This window comes from Aptenodytes forsteri, unplaced genomic scaffold, assembly GCF_000699145.1.
Source record: "Aptenodytes forsteri isolate BGI_AS27 unplaced genomic scaffold, ASM69914v1 Scaffold257, whole genome shotgun sequence".
NCBI lineage: Eukaryota > Metazoa > Chordata > Aves > Sphenisciformes > Spheniscidae > Aptenodytes > Aptenodytes forsteri.
The window spans coordinates 89,413-105,859 of record NW_008795194.1 but is presented as its reverse complement, the minus strand read 5'-3'; the positions used below and the strand labels follow the sequence as shown (position 1 = coordinate 105,859).

Here is a 16,447-nt window from a genome sequence, read left to right as displayed (position 1 = left end):
GTTCCCAAGCTGTTATCAGTAGTGTATACATTGACCTTCTCTATCACTTTTTAAGGCTCTAACTACTGTAATAGAGGAACAAATCCCAATGGAGACTGCAGCCATTTCTGCTTCCCTGTACCAAATTTTCAGAGAGTTTGTGGTTGTCCTTACGGCATGAAGCTGGCTTCAAATCAGCTGACATGTGTTGAAGATCCATCCAATGAGCCACCCACTTTGCAGTGTGGCTCCTACTCATTTTCCTGTGGTAATGGAAGATGTGTGCCTCGATACTATCAGTGTGATGGTGTCGATGATTGCCATGATAACAGCGATGAACAAAACTGTGGTTCCTTAAGTAAGTAATTCCTGTAATTTACAGTTAGTATTTGTTGTTTGCAGTTCAGAAAGTTTCATGGGTCAGCCTGAGTTTGTTGGAATAAACCCCAATTTTTTAGGGTTGCATCTGTGGATAAATCCTGAAATCTACCTGGGAGATTAGTTACTTTGGAAATTATTCAGATAACTCCTGGGAATACGGGATTCAACACTGGCCACCTAAACAATGCATGAAAATATTCATATCTCACTAGTTCTCAAAATTCAATTTACAGAGTAACAAAAATTTATCTTCTAAAGAAAAAAGTTGTCTTTATTCTTAGTTTTTTGTAAATTTTGAAAGATATTGGAATATCACTTGCTTGTCTTTTTTTGATGCATGGGGAGGGACAAACCATCTTAATAAAGATGAAGACATTTAAAAATAGCACCAGAAGAAAAATAACAAAACCATATGCATTGTCTAACCTTCCTCTAAGACCAGAGCAGCATCTTTTATTTCATTTAACATCTGAATAGAAATTTTATGGTTTTCATTGCATTTGGGCACTTCTGAAGTATTTGTTTCACCTGGATTTTTACAGTGAAGTGGATTAAAAACACATTGGTTCATTTCCTGGTTTTACTGTAAAGTGTCTCACACAAAATATTTTGTTGATCAAGTAAATTGAGAGAACAGTGCGATAGTTATAGTTGATAAGATATTGAAGAATTCTTGGCTTTTATGACATATTTGGTGCTTCTTTCTTCAGAGTTAATTCTTGTTTTAAATCACAAACAAGAAAACAGGACACATTAATAAAATGTGCTCCTTAATGCATAGGACTAACTAGTATGACTAAGGTATAAACTCTATTTCTTATTAGTGGGCTATTTTAGAATAACTAGAATGTCTTTTGGGGAAAAGGAAAGTATAAAGCAAATGGCTACTTGAAGAAGTTATTTTTCTTGTTCTTCAGATTGTTTTGAAGTGCTTAACAATTTAGTTTTTTATTGATTCTTGCAGTTTAAAAAAGCTTGTAAGTATTCTGTTCAGTTCTGCAGCATGTTGGCATGACAGACACTTGCATTTTAAGCAATGTGCATTTTAGAATTTGATGCATATTTTAGGCATTCTGTAAACGTACTGAATACTCTGGCAGGGAAGGCAAGTTTTGGTGATCTTTATAAAAGTGTCCTCCTGTTTTGTTTTTTATTTAGACAATACTTGTGCTTCGTCAGCTTTTACCTGTGCCAGTGGACAGTGTATTCCAGGTCGCTGGCGTTGTGATAAACATAATGACTGTTTTGATGGCAGTGATGAATTGCATTGTCCTACACAAGGACCCACTTCATGCCCTGTAACCCTGTTCACCTGTGATAACAGAAGATGTATTCCTAGGATCTGGCTGTGTGATACTGATAATGACTGTGGTGATGGGTCAGATGAAAAAAACTGCAGTGAGTATCACAACTGTCGTTTTTTAAACAACTGTGTATGTCTACATAGATATGTCTGTTGGTGTAAGGATGATAAATGAAATTAGGAAGAAAGAACTAATATATAAGTTAGATTAATATGTTGCAGTCCATAAGATGTGGAAAACCCATTTAATTTGAACTACCACAGCCAAGTAGAATGCAGAAAAATAATTTAAAAAAATAGAAAGGGGCAACTGTGATAGTTATAATCATGGTGCTGCATAATGTCATCCACTGCAATTTACAGCAAAAAGCAGCTAAAGCTTAGATGTTCTAAGCACTTATTTCATCTCAGTAGTGACTAATGGTGTAGTCAGCTAATCTAGTCTGGAAGTTTTTACCAGAAGTAAGACAGTAGTTTTTCCATATACTTTCTTTAGCATTATTTACCACTGAGTGGAATATTCTGTTTGTTTTGCATGAGTCCAAGCCTACATATGAATAAACAATTACCTGATACTAATGTATTAGTGCTTGTAACTTATATGATTGCTAGTTGCTGCATTACATGCTGCAAGTTAGTGATAGTGTTTTTCTACTGTCTCAGTATTATGCTGATTTCAGAAGCGAGAAAAGAAACGCATCTGCATTTATTGTCATTCTTAATAGCTTTCACAGGTACTTGTGAACCCAGGCAATTTCAGTGTCCAGACCATCGCTGTATTGACCCATTCTATGTCTGCGATGGAGACAAAGACTGTATAGATGGTGCTGATGAGCGTGACTGCAGTAAGTGTAACTTTGTTTATTGAATGCTGCTTTATTGTTTCCTCACTGTTGCCCCCTGAGGGGTCTTTGGTGACCTCATATTACCGGCTCCAAGATAGCAGAATGCATAATAAACCTATCCATAAATTCACACTGCTTCTGATGCTTGTTTTAGCATTTTAGTAAGCCCTTTGATCTCTAGGCTGGTTGCAGAGGGCTGAAATCTGTTTCCTCTGTTTTCTGTAGATTCCAAGGTCACTGCATTTTCTGTGTCCCAGGGAACTCATGGTCTTCAGTGGAACTTGGACTCCTGATATCATATCTGACTTGGGCACCTGTAGAAAAACTGGGTGCAGTCTAGCTCTGTAAAATAAATAAATAACATCAATATTTTTTTTATTTTGTAGTATATAACTGCAGTGCCACAGAGTTTAAATGTCTAAGTGGAGACCAATGTATCAGCACTTACTACCAGTGTGATGGTGTTTTTGACTGTAATGATCACTCAGATGAGACTGATTGCCGTAAGTATATTGATGCTGAAAGAAAGGCTTCAGTTATTAGGTGTTGCTTCTGAAAATGTTCTTTATCTGCTATATCAAGTGGTTGGCACTACTGTCCTTAAAACCTCAAAATTCTTTTTAGGGAAACTTGTCTATAAGTCATTTTTCTGAGCAGAAATTGCAAACGCAGTAGGTTCCAGCTAAAGAGTAGATTTTTCTGGCAAAGAGTAGAGTTTGCATTCTTTTTGGCTGTAACGTTTTCTTTTACTTGGCACCTCAGTGTCAGGGTTTAAAAGTAAAATTAAGAATCTATTGATCTAGAAAGCTGAAAACCTTGTATCCATGCAAGTTAGATTGAAACTTTTCCTTGAGTAATTTTTTACATTTAAGTTAGTTAAAATGTTGCAATGAAGGGCAGTGAAAACTAGTTTTGGCAAGTAATTTTCTATTGCTTTGGCCATGTACATAGATATCAATATACATAGATATCAATATGTGCTTGCTCAAAATATAACACTAGTTGAATTGCCTTGTTCACCATATTATAAAGTAGGAGTTAAATTGGTCGGATTCTGACATGTCATGTAGATTGACTGACTGTGATTCTATGGCCTGATCTAAAAGCAACACAGTTCTTAATAGTATTGTAACTACTTGTGCGAGAGATGAACTGAACATAGTGATTTTGCTTCTCTGCCTAAAATTGAAACAGCTTCTGAACTGTTCAATGTCACTGTTTTAGCTACAAGACCACCAGGGATGTGCCACCAGAATGAATTCCAATGTCAATCAGAGGGCAATTGTGTTCCTGCTAACTGGGAATGTGATGGCCATCTTGACTGTGCAGATGGCTCAGATGAACATCATAGATGTCCTGCCAGGACCTGTCCTCCATCTCTTTTCCGCTGTGATAATGGCAACTGCGTCTATCGAGCATGGATCTGTGACGGTGATAATGATTGCAGGGATATGAGTGATGAGAGAGATTGTCCTACTCAACCCTTCCGGTGCCCCAGCTGGCAGTGGCAATGTCCAGGTCACAGTATCTGTGTGAATCTGAGCAAAGTATGTGATAATTCTGCCGATTGCCCTAATGGAGCTGATGAATCCCCATTGTGCAGTAAGTTACTGTTCAAGCATCTACTATAGCCTACTATGTGCTACGGCTTCAGAAAGAAATGGAATATTCAGCATGCTGTATTTAGTGCAGCAACATTTCTAGCAGAAATTGTAAGCACGCTGAAATTAGAGCTCAAATTACTAAGTGGAACTTGCTTGCAGTGAAAGGAGACTATGATGATGACAGATGAATTCATTATCTATGTCCAATCTTGTGCTCTGAATTCAAATGTGACTTCCGCTGACTTCAATATAGGTCTTTATATAGCAATATGGGAATGAGCTTTGTGTTCCCGAACACATTCACTAAAGCATGGTATGCTTTAAGTTCAGATGAAATGTGATTCAGTCCTTAATATTTTCTTTTAAATTTCTAACTTCAAAAATAATGAAAAAAATCTAAAAGCTTACGTGTAGCCAGAATTTGTATTTATGTTGATTATGAATTGATTTAAGCATAACCTTTTTCTTTCTTTCCTTCTTTCCTCCTTCTTCTCTTTAATCAATGCACATTCTCAGATGAACCCCAGCCAGGTATGATTATAAGTGATTTTAAATTATTGTTTATTAATACAACTTTAGGTTTGGAGTGGTACAGTAGATATTTGTACATTTCTAGCTAGTTTTGAAAAATTTGTTATAAATGCTTAGAGAGCCTTCTGTTTAGCATTCATTTAATGGGATTCAATAGTACATACTATGTTGTTACCTGCCTTTATGTGCATTGTGTGTGTTATATTTTGCAAAAGGGCCTCAGTCCAGTCTCACATTGCATAACTGATGATTGTGCAATCATGTTTTAGCAGCAGTCTTAGGCTAGTAATACAACTGCAAAGTATTAAATTTAGCATAAGAAGCTTTTGTTAACTATTTGCTTATTTCCTTTGCCAACCCCATTTCAGATCAGGAGAGCTGCTCTGACAATAATGCTGGCTGCACTCATGAATGTATTCAAGGACCCTTTGGAGCTCAGTGTACCTGTGCTATTGGATACCAGCTTGCAAATGACTCCAAGACCTGTGAAGATATTAATGAATGTGACCCTCCAGGCTTTTGTAGTCAGCATTGTTACAATGAGAGAGGGTCTTTTAGGTGTTACTGTGATGAAGGATACATTCTAGAAACCAATGGGAAGACTTGTAAAGCAGCAGGTGAGGAACATTGTCAACCTAAAGAATGACAACAGTGTCTGGAAAATGTCCAGCTTTGCCATTTTCATATTGTTCTCCTTTAAAAGAGCTGATGTAAACAGCCACTTAAAGTTGTTCATGGCAGATGACCTTGAGTATTAAAACTGTCAGCTGAGGGGTTAATTGGAAGCTATTATTTCCTTGAAACAATATATTTAAATCAACACTGTAATTTTTAATCCTGGAATGGTCAAAAATAACATTCTGGAGAAAAGCAATGCCAGGCACCTGTAAGCCATAGGTTAAAATTTGCTCTTTAGAAAGTTCAGTGCTCACAGAGTGTTTTAAATCCCAGCCTTTCACAAGACTTACCTACTGCCTATGCCGCACTTTGCTCATTTCTAAAGAGCAAACAACACTGACACAGCCTAGCTGCCTGTTGTTCTGTGTCTCCTATGTAGTACGCTGACAGTACAGAGGGAGCCATATACCCAGTGGAATTTGTCACCACAGGTTTCCTGGTTTAGGGATATACTCAAGTTGTGGAAGACTTGCAATTTACCTGCAAAGAAGTTTGGCCCTTACTAATAGGGAGTTTCTCATAGTTTGCTGTCTTTGTGGTTGCTACTTTTCAGTTGTTTTTCAGCAGCTTATCAGTGTAAGCTGCTGCACAGCAATCTAACCATAGCAGCCTATGGCTTTCCTGTAATCTGTTTATTCTCCTCCCTGGTCCCCATGCAGTCTAAAGGGGGAAAAAAGAGCAAGCGGGCTAAAAAGGAGGAAGAGCCAAGCTGAGTAGAATAACTGGTGGTACAAAGAACTTTGGGGTTTGAATCAGGACTGAGAGCTGAGAGTGGCTTATGGAGGAATGAGGGTTGGATGTAAGCAGCAAACTGGTTGGATAATAGGGAGGAGGACCTGCGGTCCAGATATGAGACTGGAAGGGGAGTCTAGTAGAAAGAGTAAATGATGAAAAAAAGGGTGGAGAAAAGCCAAGGTAGATCCAAAAGTCAGGATGGACAGACTGGGTATGATAAAATATCTTGGCCTGAGAACTCATTTTAATTTGTCCTTTCAATATGTATATCTAGATAAAAAGCTTTGATGCTATAAAGCCATGTCAAATTACTCAGTGTTTCTTACAAAATTACTGTTGAATAGCTTATTGGTTTATTTTAATTTCTTTTCCTTTGACAGAGTCTGGGAATCTTCTTTTGCTGGTGGCAAGTCGTAACCAAATTGTTGTGGACAACATCACCTCTCAGTCACACAGTATTTATTCTCTGGTTCGGGATGGGAGGAATATTGTGGCTATTGATTTTGATTCAATCACAGATCGTATCTTTTGGTCTGATACAACACAGGATAAAATTTGGAGTGCTTATCAAAATGGGACTGACCGAAAAATAGTAAGTTTTGCTGAGTTATTCTTGTCTCTTCCTTGTGGAGAGAAAATCAAGACATTGTATCTCCAGTTAACAAAGGGGACGAGGGAAATCCCAGTATAGTAAGAAGAGAGATAACATAGACAAAGTGAAACAACTTTGTAGGTACTAAGCCAACATTTCATACAGCTTTTTGAAAAAGAAAACCGAATGCTTTCAAGAAGCCCTTTTTTAACATCAGGCTATAAGTTGATTTTCCTATTAGTAGATGCTAACTTCTTCAACAGACACACCGAAGTTAGTAGGAGTGTTTGGGTATATGCTTTGTCAGCACTTTGAATATGTATATTGTGACTCATTCTACATAAGACACCTAGAAAATGTTGGAGATTTGGTTCCCCATTTTCCATATCTATAGAAATGGAAAGGGTAAAAATTTAATATCAACTAGCTTGTTCTCTCTCTCTCTCTCCTTTTCTTTTAATTTTTGTTATTAAACAGGTGTTTGACAGTGGTGTCACCGTGACTGAAAGTATAGCGGTAGATTGGGTAGGTCGCAATCTTTACTGGACAGACTTTGTTCTGGAAACAATTGAAGTCTCTAAAATGGATGGGAGCCACAGGACTGTGCTGATTAGTGAAAATATAACAAACCCAAGGGGACTAGTGTTAGATCCCAGAATTGAGTAAGATTTTTTTTATGTTTTGTTTTGAAAAGATGCATATTTTCTGATGTAACAATATTCAAATTTGAGATATGCCCAAATTGTATTGTAATTGTAAATGACAAGTGGAAGAGAAAACTTAAGACAATTTTTTAAAATAGCGTGTTTGCAGAGTTGATTTAATATTTAAATTCATGGTAATTATTCAATTGAAGTCTCTAAAATGGATGGGAGCCACAGGACTGTGCTGATTAGTGAAAATATAACAAACCCAAGGGGACTAGTGTTAGATCCCAGAATTGAGTAAGATTTTTTTTATGTTTTGTTTTGAAAAGATGCATATTTTCTGATGTAACAATATTCAAATTTGAGATATGCCCAAATTGTATTGTAATTGGAAATGACAAGTGGAAGAGAAAACTTAAGACAATTTTTTAAAATAGCGTGTTTGCAGAGTTGATTTAATATTTAAATTCATATGGTAATTATTTGTAATCTGTTCCTCTGTTTCACTGTCACAAGATGTTTTTTTTTCCCTGTAAAATAGATTTTCCTACATTTGCTTCCTAGTTAAGAACTACTAATTCAAAATTCTCACATGCCATTATCAGTTGGTGGTATACCACAGAGTTACATGTAATATAATGTGGTATGCCTACCTGGCAAGGAACAGGTTCCTTCATCGTCCCAAGTCTAAAATAATTATCTATACCGTATTAATGTTATCACAAAAGCACCTTCCCATTTCAGACAGCAAGTGGCATAGAGTAAATGGAAGGTTATGATTTGAGCTGTTCATGTACAAACTTCTACTGTTTCTTGAGCTCTTCAATGCCTTGAGCTCTGTTTACTGTCAGCCACCTGGGGCTCTTCAGTAATAGCACTGTTAACATTATCAATGCATGCCTGTAAAAGTACAAACCCATATCAAATTATTATTTGGCAACTGAAGAATCAGATTACAATCAACGTTGAAAACAGTGATAACAGTAGCTTCTATATGCTGCTATTATTGACAAACGAAAACAGCAGTAGAAGTATTAAAAGAATTTTTACAACAGAAATTGTAGTAATACCTGAAGTAAGCATATTGCCAAAATGAATAATTTCAGTATCGTGTAGGAATTTTCTTAAAAAGGTTGTTTCTATTTTTTGGCTAATGAGTCTTCGTGTAACATTTCTCCATAGGCAGCTAGTTTTTTTTCAGATTGGTAACCACAAGTTACTTTTTTCAGTGCTCATGTAATGTTCTGGACTGACTGGGGCCAAAACCCTCGAATTGAAAAAGCCAGCATGGATGGCAAAATGCGAACAGTGATTATTAACAATAAAATCTACTGGCCCAATGGACTCTCCATTGATTACCCAAATAAACTTCTCTATTTTGCTGATGCTTATCTTGATTATATTGATTTTTGTGATTACAATGGAAACAACAGACGACAGGTGGTTGCAAGCGATCTGGTAAGACATTAATAAGAAACCATTGTTTTCCCATGTCCTTGCTGATAGTACTTAAAAATGTATTTGCACTGTCGTAGACTTGGATGTATTTTTCTTCAAAATACTTGGGTGAAGCAGATACGAAGTATTTTAGCTGCTTGCTACAGCTGGAAAAAGGAGAATTACATACCCTATTCACAGTCTCTCAGGAGATCTTCAACAGAGCCTGGAGCTGAGTGTAGACTTAGTGCTTTAGATCATTCTCATTTGTTCTGTCTGCATGCATGAAGACTAAAGGTGACATCTGACACTGCTGCTACTAGCTGGTGCATTTGCTGTAGGCAAATACAGTACAAAAAACCTGGAAAAACTTTCACTGGTCACCTTCTGTGAGTGATGATTGCTACTATTCTTGACAGCAGTGAAGGGTTTTGTGCTGCCAGGACTTGCTGCGTGCGGGGCACTTCATGAAGACTGTCCCTCTTACAGGCTACTTCCCAATGAAGAGCTGCTGGCAGCTTGTAGCACTGTCCCTGTACCAGCACAATAGTTCAGATGTTCAGTTGGTACACATAAGCTGGTATAAATAACCACATGTACATTTTCAAGACTTGAACCTTGGGGCTTTTATTTTTGGCTAGAGAGACAATTCTTGTGAAATAGGAGCCAGTGCAATCTTTCTTGCCCCACTCCTAGTTTTATGAAATTTAGATAATCCACCTTCTTCGACCCTCTGGTAAATTATAGGGGAGCTTATCTGAGATGCAAGGTCTTGGCAGGTCCATAACTCTTACTAGATATTTCCTCTTGTGCCCTTGAAAATCTACAGTTGGGTCTCTATCTGTTGGTTCCCTGTGTTCTGCCCTACAGTTAGACTGCTTTGTTAATTCCTCATGCTATACATCTCACAGGGTCTATTTAGCATTTTCATTTTAAAAAAAAGTCTATTTCCCCCATAATTAATGTCTTGTTTTCAGGCAATAGATGATATTTCATATTCTTTTGCTGAAAAATATCTTTTGAGACACAGCTGCTTTTTACTTATTTTTTTTAAATTATGCTCAGCTCTGTTGTTACTTCATTGCAAGCTTTACATACGCAGATCTCCAGAACTAAATTGTAAACATCCTTGTGTTTTAGATATTGCAGCATCCACATGCTCTAACTGTCTTCGAAGATTTTGTGTACTGGAGTGACCGCTATACTAATCGAGTAATTCGGGCCAATAAATGGCATGGAGGAAACCAGACAGTGATGATTTATAACATTCACCAGCCTTTGGGGCTTGTGGCAGTCCATCCTGTAAAGCAGCCTAATGGTAAGTTCAGCAAAACAACTTTGGTAATTACAAAAATAAGCCATGCGGTAATGTCATGCATAGGCACTCCTGGAATCATTCTTGTCAGGAAATGTGCTGGGTTAAAACAAGCAAGTAATTCATACTATTTACATGCAATTGAAGGTCATTTCAGCCTGTCCAACCTGCTGAACCAGCCTGTCCAACCTGGTGTTCAGGGAAGGTAACCTAGGCAGCATGTAAGCGTAATGACTAGCCAAAAAGGATAATAGGGAAGTAGAATGTGCCATTTTCTTGCACCTTGTTTTGAATGTTTTTATAAGAAAATTGGAGCATTTTTGGAAGGCATTTTAATTTTAAAAATTTGTCTCTGTGGCATACTAGACTCAGTTCCTTGTATGTTAATAATACCATTCTTTCAGACAAGATTACTGTCATCAACCTTCTCTGAAAGCACTTCTGCATTATTTTACTTAATGAAATAATAATAATAAATAAACCCCTTCATTGCATTCAGGATTCCCTCTGAGATCATATGCAGGTGATCTTTTGCAGCTGAAAGACTGTAAAAAAAAAAAAAAAAAGAATTTTTTTTTTCTTTCTGTTAGGTAAAGTTATCTTCCCAATCAGACTTTTCGTCATTTCATGGCATGACTGGAAGAGAGGGAAATATATTGACACGAATATTGTCTTTCATTTTCTGCTATATTTCTTGTGTATGGAGTATTTCTGATTAATAAATATTAAAGTGACTTTTTTTTTTTTTTTTTTTCCCTTGAAAACTTTCATACCGGGGAGGGTGGAGATTTGCATCTGAGTAAGGTGCTAGTAATTTCAGCGCTATATTTGTTTTGGAACAAAACCTTCCCCAATCATGTTCAGAGCTAAAGCCACTTAGCACTCTCACTGCAAATTGTTCAGTCACCAGAGGGTACCATTAATTTATACATGATAGTTCTGGATTAAGAGGTTTTATTTTATAACCCAAGGTTTAAAAAACTTTCTACCACTGGTGGAGAAAATTGTTTATTTTTCTTCATTGTATTAAATTAGTACATTTTATGATGTTTTGTTTAGAATTTTTCTGTTGTACTTTATGTGGCCAGACAGAGAAGAAGGGAATAAAGCACTTCCAAAATAGCAAAACATGCTAATCTTTACAAATGAAGAAATAATTATTTGCTGATTGAAATTCCAGATGCAGTATTAAAACTCATCCACTGTCCTTTTTTGTAAATCATTAGATCTTACACCAACTAGAATTTAGATTTGTTATACTGATGAGATGAATAATTTTCTTACAGTTTGAGTTCTGAGTTTATGCCATTGTTTTATGGTCATCTTGTTAATTTGTTATCCGTTCTTGTTAGTTTTTATATTAGGAACAATCGTGTCATTTCCTGGAACTTCAAAGCTTCTTAGAGTAAGGCCTGCTGCAATTGCTAAGGATATACTCAAAATCTGATTTTTCTTTTCTTATGAAGATGGCTCATTCTGAAAAATCGTCTTTAGCAGCAAGTTTGTGGAAGTGACCTAAATGGTTGAATTTTAGTGTATAATAGCAGTCGCAGTCAGTAGAGATCTTCTTCACTGTCTTTTTTACATTTTACAAGCTTAGACTCTCAGTTTCAAAGTGATCCAAGAAATTATGCATTGAACTTCCACTACCTTTGAACAAGACGTAGGAAACTATTTTATCTTTTTAGTTTTCTCCAAGAAGCTTCAGTAAATAATTTAAATCCCTCATCTAGAAGGGTTATAATGATCAAAGACTGAAAATCCTGCACGCCTCCTGGTGCAGTTATGAAAAGTTTGAAAAGGAATTTGAAAGATTTTCTATGATGCAAAAAAATTGAAAAGACCACTGTGATAATGGTACTGGTTTTACATGAAAAAATATATCCTGTTACGAGTGTATTGTATTGCTTGTGGTTCTTGGAAATAACTTTAAGGAAATGGCAAAACTGATTTAGTGCTGGATTGATATTATCAGTAGCAATAAGATCGAATATTCTTTCCAGTCACTCATATTGTTACAGTTGCTAATACTTTCTTTTTTCTTTTCAGGTATCAATTCTTGTGCATCATCCCCCTGTAGCCACCTCTGCTTGCTTTCTTCATCTGGACCCCTTTTTTTTTCCTGTGCTTGTCCTTCAGGATGGATGCTTTCCCCTGATAACAGGAACTGCATGAGAGGTAGGGCAGTAATAAAGAGAGATGAAAAAAAAGGCCTGACACTGTCAAATCCATCCCTCTGTCAGGCAAAAAGCATACTTCAAATCTGTGGGCTGCTGCTCATGAAGCAAAGTTTGGGGCCATTCCAGGTAGACTTCATTTAGGATGCATGGAATGTACTTGGCCTAAAGGTTTGGAACCAGATTCTGGAAAGAACTCAGATTCAGCTGCTTCATTTGGGGAAAATGGATGAACTCAGTTTTCTTTTAAGCACTTTAAAGAAGCCACATTTTAAAATTTCTCAACACGTTGTTTAGCTAAAGTTAAAATGTTTAAATGCAACATTTTCATTAAAAATGAAAACATACTCTGGCAGAATGTTGTCCTTCTCATTATAAATATTCAGCCTGGAAACCTCTTTTTTTTAGAATTGCAGTTGTAAGAATGTTGGGATGCAGGACTAGAAGGGACTTTCTTGGTCACTCTAGTCTGTTTCCTTGTTGTCCTTGACTACCTTATCATATGTTCCCTTTCACCAGTCAAGCTTAATTTGGTTTCTTGCCCCTAAAACTCACTGAACATCACAATTTTGACATTTGGAAACCTTCTGATTTTCTGTTCAAATATAGTCTTTCCCCAGTTTGTGTCCATTTCCTATGCCATTTTTGTCCTTCGGGATAAGTAGTATCAGTAGTTCTCCTTCATCCCTGGTATATGTTCTGTTATATATTTGAAATGACGATCACATTCTTTCTCAGCCTGTATTTTGCTACTTACTAGTCATGATCTTTTGGTTTCCTCTAATCAGGAGAAATGTTCTCCCTGTTCCTCATCACTCTCTCCAGCCTGTCTGAACTAATGCATTTTGGAATTCAGATCAAAATTTCACAGCTTGAGCTTTTTCCATCCCCAGTGTAAAAAATTAGTATACCAAATGCAGGAGGTCTAGAAACACAGCCTAAAATTACAGATGCTACAGGTGATGCAGCTGTAACAGAGCTAACCTTCACAAACAAAACTTCATATCAAAAAGTACCACTGAACTTTCTTTGAACAGTCCACAGATCTCAATGATCTGTAAAAAACATTTAGCCAATTCATTAAAAAAAAAGTAACAAAAATTCAAATTACTGGCAGGCAGTTTGTGACCAGAAATTTGACCAGATTAATTTTGTCAGATGAAGCATTCATTATTAATTTTTCCATCAGTTGTACAGATATAAAGTGTGCTTTGGTGCCTCCCTAATAAGGCAGCTTCAAATAACTGAAATTTAAGTAGAAATTATCTTTGCGATGAGCTAACACTAGAAATCTGTCAGTCAAAAGATGCTTTTCTTCTAAAACTGTCTAAATTTTAAAAGCCGTATCACGCTGTTTTCCTGCTTGATACTTAGCAGTGTGTTCTTTAAAGAGCTGTATTGCATTCATGTTTTTGTTAGCAGCAGTAAGAGAATTACCAATTTATATAATCTGAAATGAAGTGCAAGTTTGTTTAATCTATTAAAAAAGGAGAGTTTCTTTTAGAAATCTGTGCTGGTTTTGGTATGTGCAGGCTTATAGAGGGATCGTGATGAAAGAAATGGAACATGGCAGTGATGAAGCACATGCATGTATAGAGGTTGACCCAGTTCTGCCACTGAATTGAGCTATTGATGGTTCTTATCTTTATTCCCCATATATTGCAGAGTTCCCTGTGTCTACTTAGGTACAGTTGTGGCCCTTTTATAAGTGACATAATTGCTCAATATAAATTGTGTAAGAGAGAAATAGAAATACCCTGTGAAGCACAATTCTTTTAAGCTATATGGGCTTATTTTTTCTTTTTAGATGGAATTTATAAGTTTAAAACAGTATGTAAAAAAACACGTACAGATTTGGGGAATTTTTTAAAATAATGTATTTGCTGAAGGTCAGCACAGAAAACATTATAAAAAAAGTGCTTATTCCTTTCATGGTAAAAGATTTTAATTATTGCTAATGATTACAAAGGAATAGGCATTTGCCATTTCTTTTCTAATATTTACTATTATCCTTATCCTTGCTGTCATTGTTTACTTTAATAGGCCAGCAGAAACTTTCAGAAGAAAGATTAAAACTGAGCTGCATGCATTTGGTTGCCCAGTGTCTCTAGAAAACAATGATATTGCTGGTCTCTGCCTACTTAGTTCACATATTAAATACTGCTAACTTCACGTTGATGGAAAGGCATTGATTCTAGGATTTCACCATTTCTAGCTTTACGTAAGATGAAGAATGCTAATATTACAAGATTGCCTTTGCATTTATTTCACTTTAAACTGCATTTCAGGTTGATATTAAAGATGGTACTGTAGCAAGCTGGCTTGGAAACAAAACAAGGAATTTTTGTATATTAAAATCTTGTATTAATATGGTAAATTTGCATATTTAATATAACAATACATGAATTTTGTATGGATTATCATTTGTCATTGTCGTGGTTTAACCTCAGCTGGCAACTGAGCACCACACATCTGCTTGCTCAGTCCCCCCCACCCTGCAGTGGGATGGGGAAGAGAATTGGAAGAGTAAAAGTGAGAAAACTCGTGGGTTGTAATAAGAACAGTTTAATAATTGAAATAAAATAATAATAATAACAATAATAATAATAGAATATACAAAGCAAGTGATGCACAATGCAATTGCTCACCACCCGCCAACCGATGCCCAGCCAGTCCCTGAGCAGCATCCCCCAAAGCCAGCTTTCCCCCAGTTTTATATACTGAGCATGACATCACATGGTATGGAATGTCCCTTTGGCCAGTTTGGGTCAGCTGTCCTGGCTGTGCCCCCTCCCAGCTTCTTGTGCACCTCCAGCCTTCTCAGTCGGTAGAGCATGGGAAGCTGAAAAGTCCTTGACTAGTGGAAGCACTACTTAGCAACAACTAAAACATCGGTGTGTTATCAACATTATTCTCACACTAAATCCAAAACACAGCACTGTACCAGCTACTAGGAAGGAAATTAACTCTATCCCAGCCGAAACCAGGACAGTCATGTAAACCTGCATTAAGTTTAAGAATTGCAGAAGTTATATTAATGTCTATCTGATGAAGCTACACAGATTTTAAATCTGTATAGCTCAGCAAATTTGCTCTATTGTCTATTATACAAATGAGGAATAATCAGACTGTATAGATTTGCATAGGTGTTAAACTTAAAGGAAGCAATCAGCAAAAAATTTTCTGTAGAATATAATTGGTTTAAATGAGACTATCAAACTTCTAAAGTACAAACATTCTAGCCTAGAGAATTCACATATCTGTATTTCAGCAGGATTCAGTAGTGTTGTACTGTGTGCAATTAGAAAGGGAATAATGACTCCAGGGTCTTGTACGCATTGGAACAATTTCACATGAATTTAGCTGTTCTTTGCAAGCATGTTATAGAAGAGCACTGGCGTGCCACATTCTTAGGGAAAAAAAAATGGAAGAGGTCCAAGAATTTCACAGGCAGAGCTAGCTATATGTCTTCAGGCAATTATTTGCCAAAACATGATTTTTGTGCTGAGGCAAATGATATCTAAGCTTATGTCAAATTTGACAAATAGTTCCAGCTGCCAGAGAGAAGTATGGAGAATAATTTTTGAGATGTGCAATGATGCTGTGGTTTGTGGTTTTTCATGTCAAAATTTTCACTGCAAAATTTATAAAAACGTATTAAGCAGCCAGTGAAGAAAATCAAAACAAAAATCAAAACAAAAAAAGTCTTTGAGCTATTATAAAAGAGGAAATGAGTTACTGCTACCTTCTATGCAGTGGCAGCCCAGTTCCCTATCAAGTGGTAGCTTGTGCCTCTGGAGAGAAAAGGTTAGAATTTGTTCTCCAAAGGCAAAAGCACAAGGAAGAGGGGGATCGGTGTTCAGGAGATTCTCTTCTACCCCCTAGCAGATGAGAAACGAAGTTGCTGACTCACATTCTACAGCTCTCCAATGCATTTTCTCAGATCACCTGACTAGAAACCCTTTGTTAGTAAGATTTAAGCATAAGGGTACAAGTTTACCTAAAAGTAAATATACTATAAGGGAGTATGGCTACTTCCTTAGAGATCATAGAATCATAGAATCATTGAGGTTGGAAAAGACCTCTAAGATCATAGAGTCCAACCGTCGACCCAACACCACCCTGCCCACTAAACCATGTCCCTAAGTGCCTCATCTACTTGTCTTTTAAATACCTCCAGGGATGGGGACTCCACCACTTCCCTGGGCAGCCTGTTCCAATGT

General features: G+C 36.7%; 1 protein-coding gene across 1 annotated transcript in view; it reads left to right on the top strand.

Annotated features, from left to right (window-relative positions):
• LRP2 (LDL receptor related protein 2) overlaps positions 1–16,447 on the top strand; it is a 139,498-nt gene that overhangs the window by 59,167 nt on the left and 63,884 nt on the right. Inside the window, exons 21-32 of the mRNA XM_019471867.1 lie at positions 56–337; positions 1,519–1,758; positions 2,389–2,508; positions 2,895–3,011; positions 3,733–4,110; positions 4,629–4,643; positions 5,012–5,260; positions 6,437–6,648; positions 7,126–7,310; positions 8,525–8,753; positions 9,873–10,050; positions 12,097–12,225. Coding sequence (XP_019327412.1) covers positions 56–337; positions 1,519–1,758; positions 2,389–2,508; positions 2,895–3,011; positions 3,733–4,110; positions 4,629–4,643; positions 5,012–5,260; positions 6,437–6,648; positions 7,126–7,310; positions 8,525–8,753; positions 9,873–10,050; positions 12,097–12,225 — 2,334 coding nt within the window. The remainder of the gene's footprint in view (positions 1–55; positions 338–1,518; positions 1,759–2,388; positions 2,509–2,894; positions 3,012–3,732; positions 4,111–4,628; positions 4,644–5,011; positions 5,261–6,436; positions 6,649–7,125; positions 7,311–8,524; positions 8,754–9,872; positions 10,051–12,096; positions 12,226–16,447) is intronic.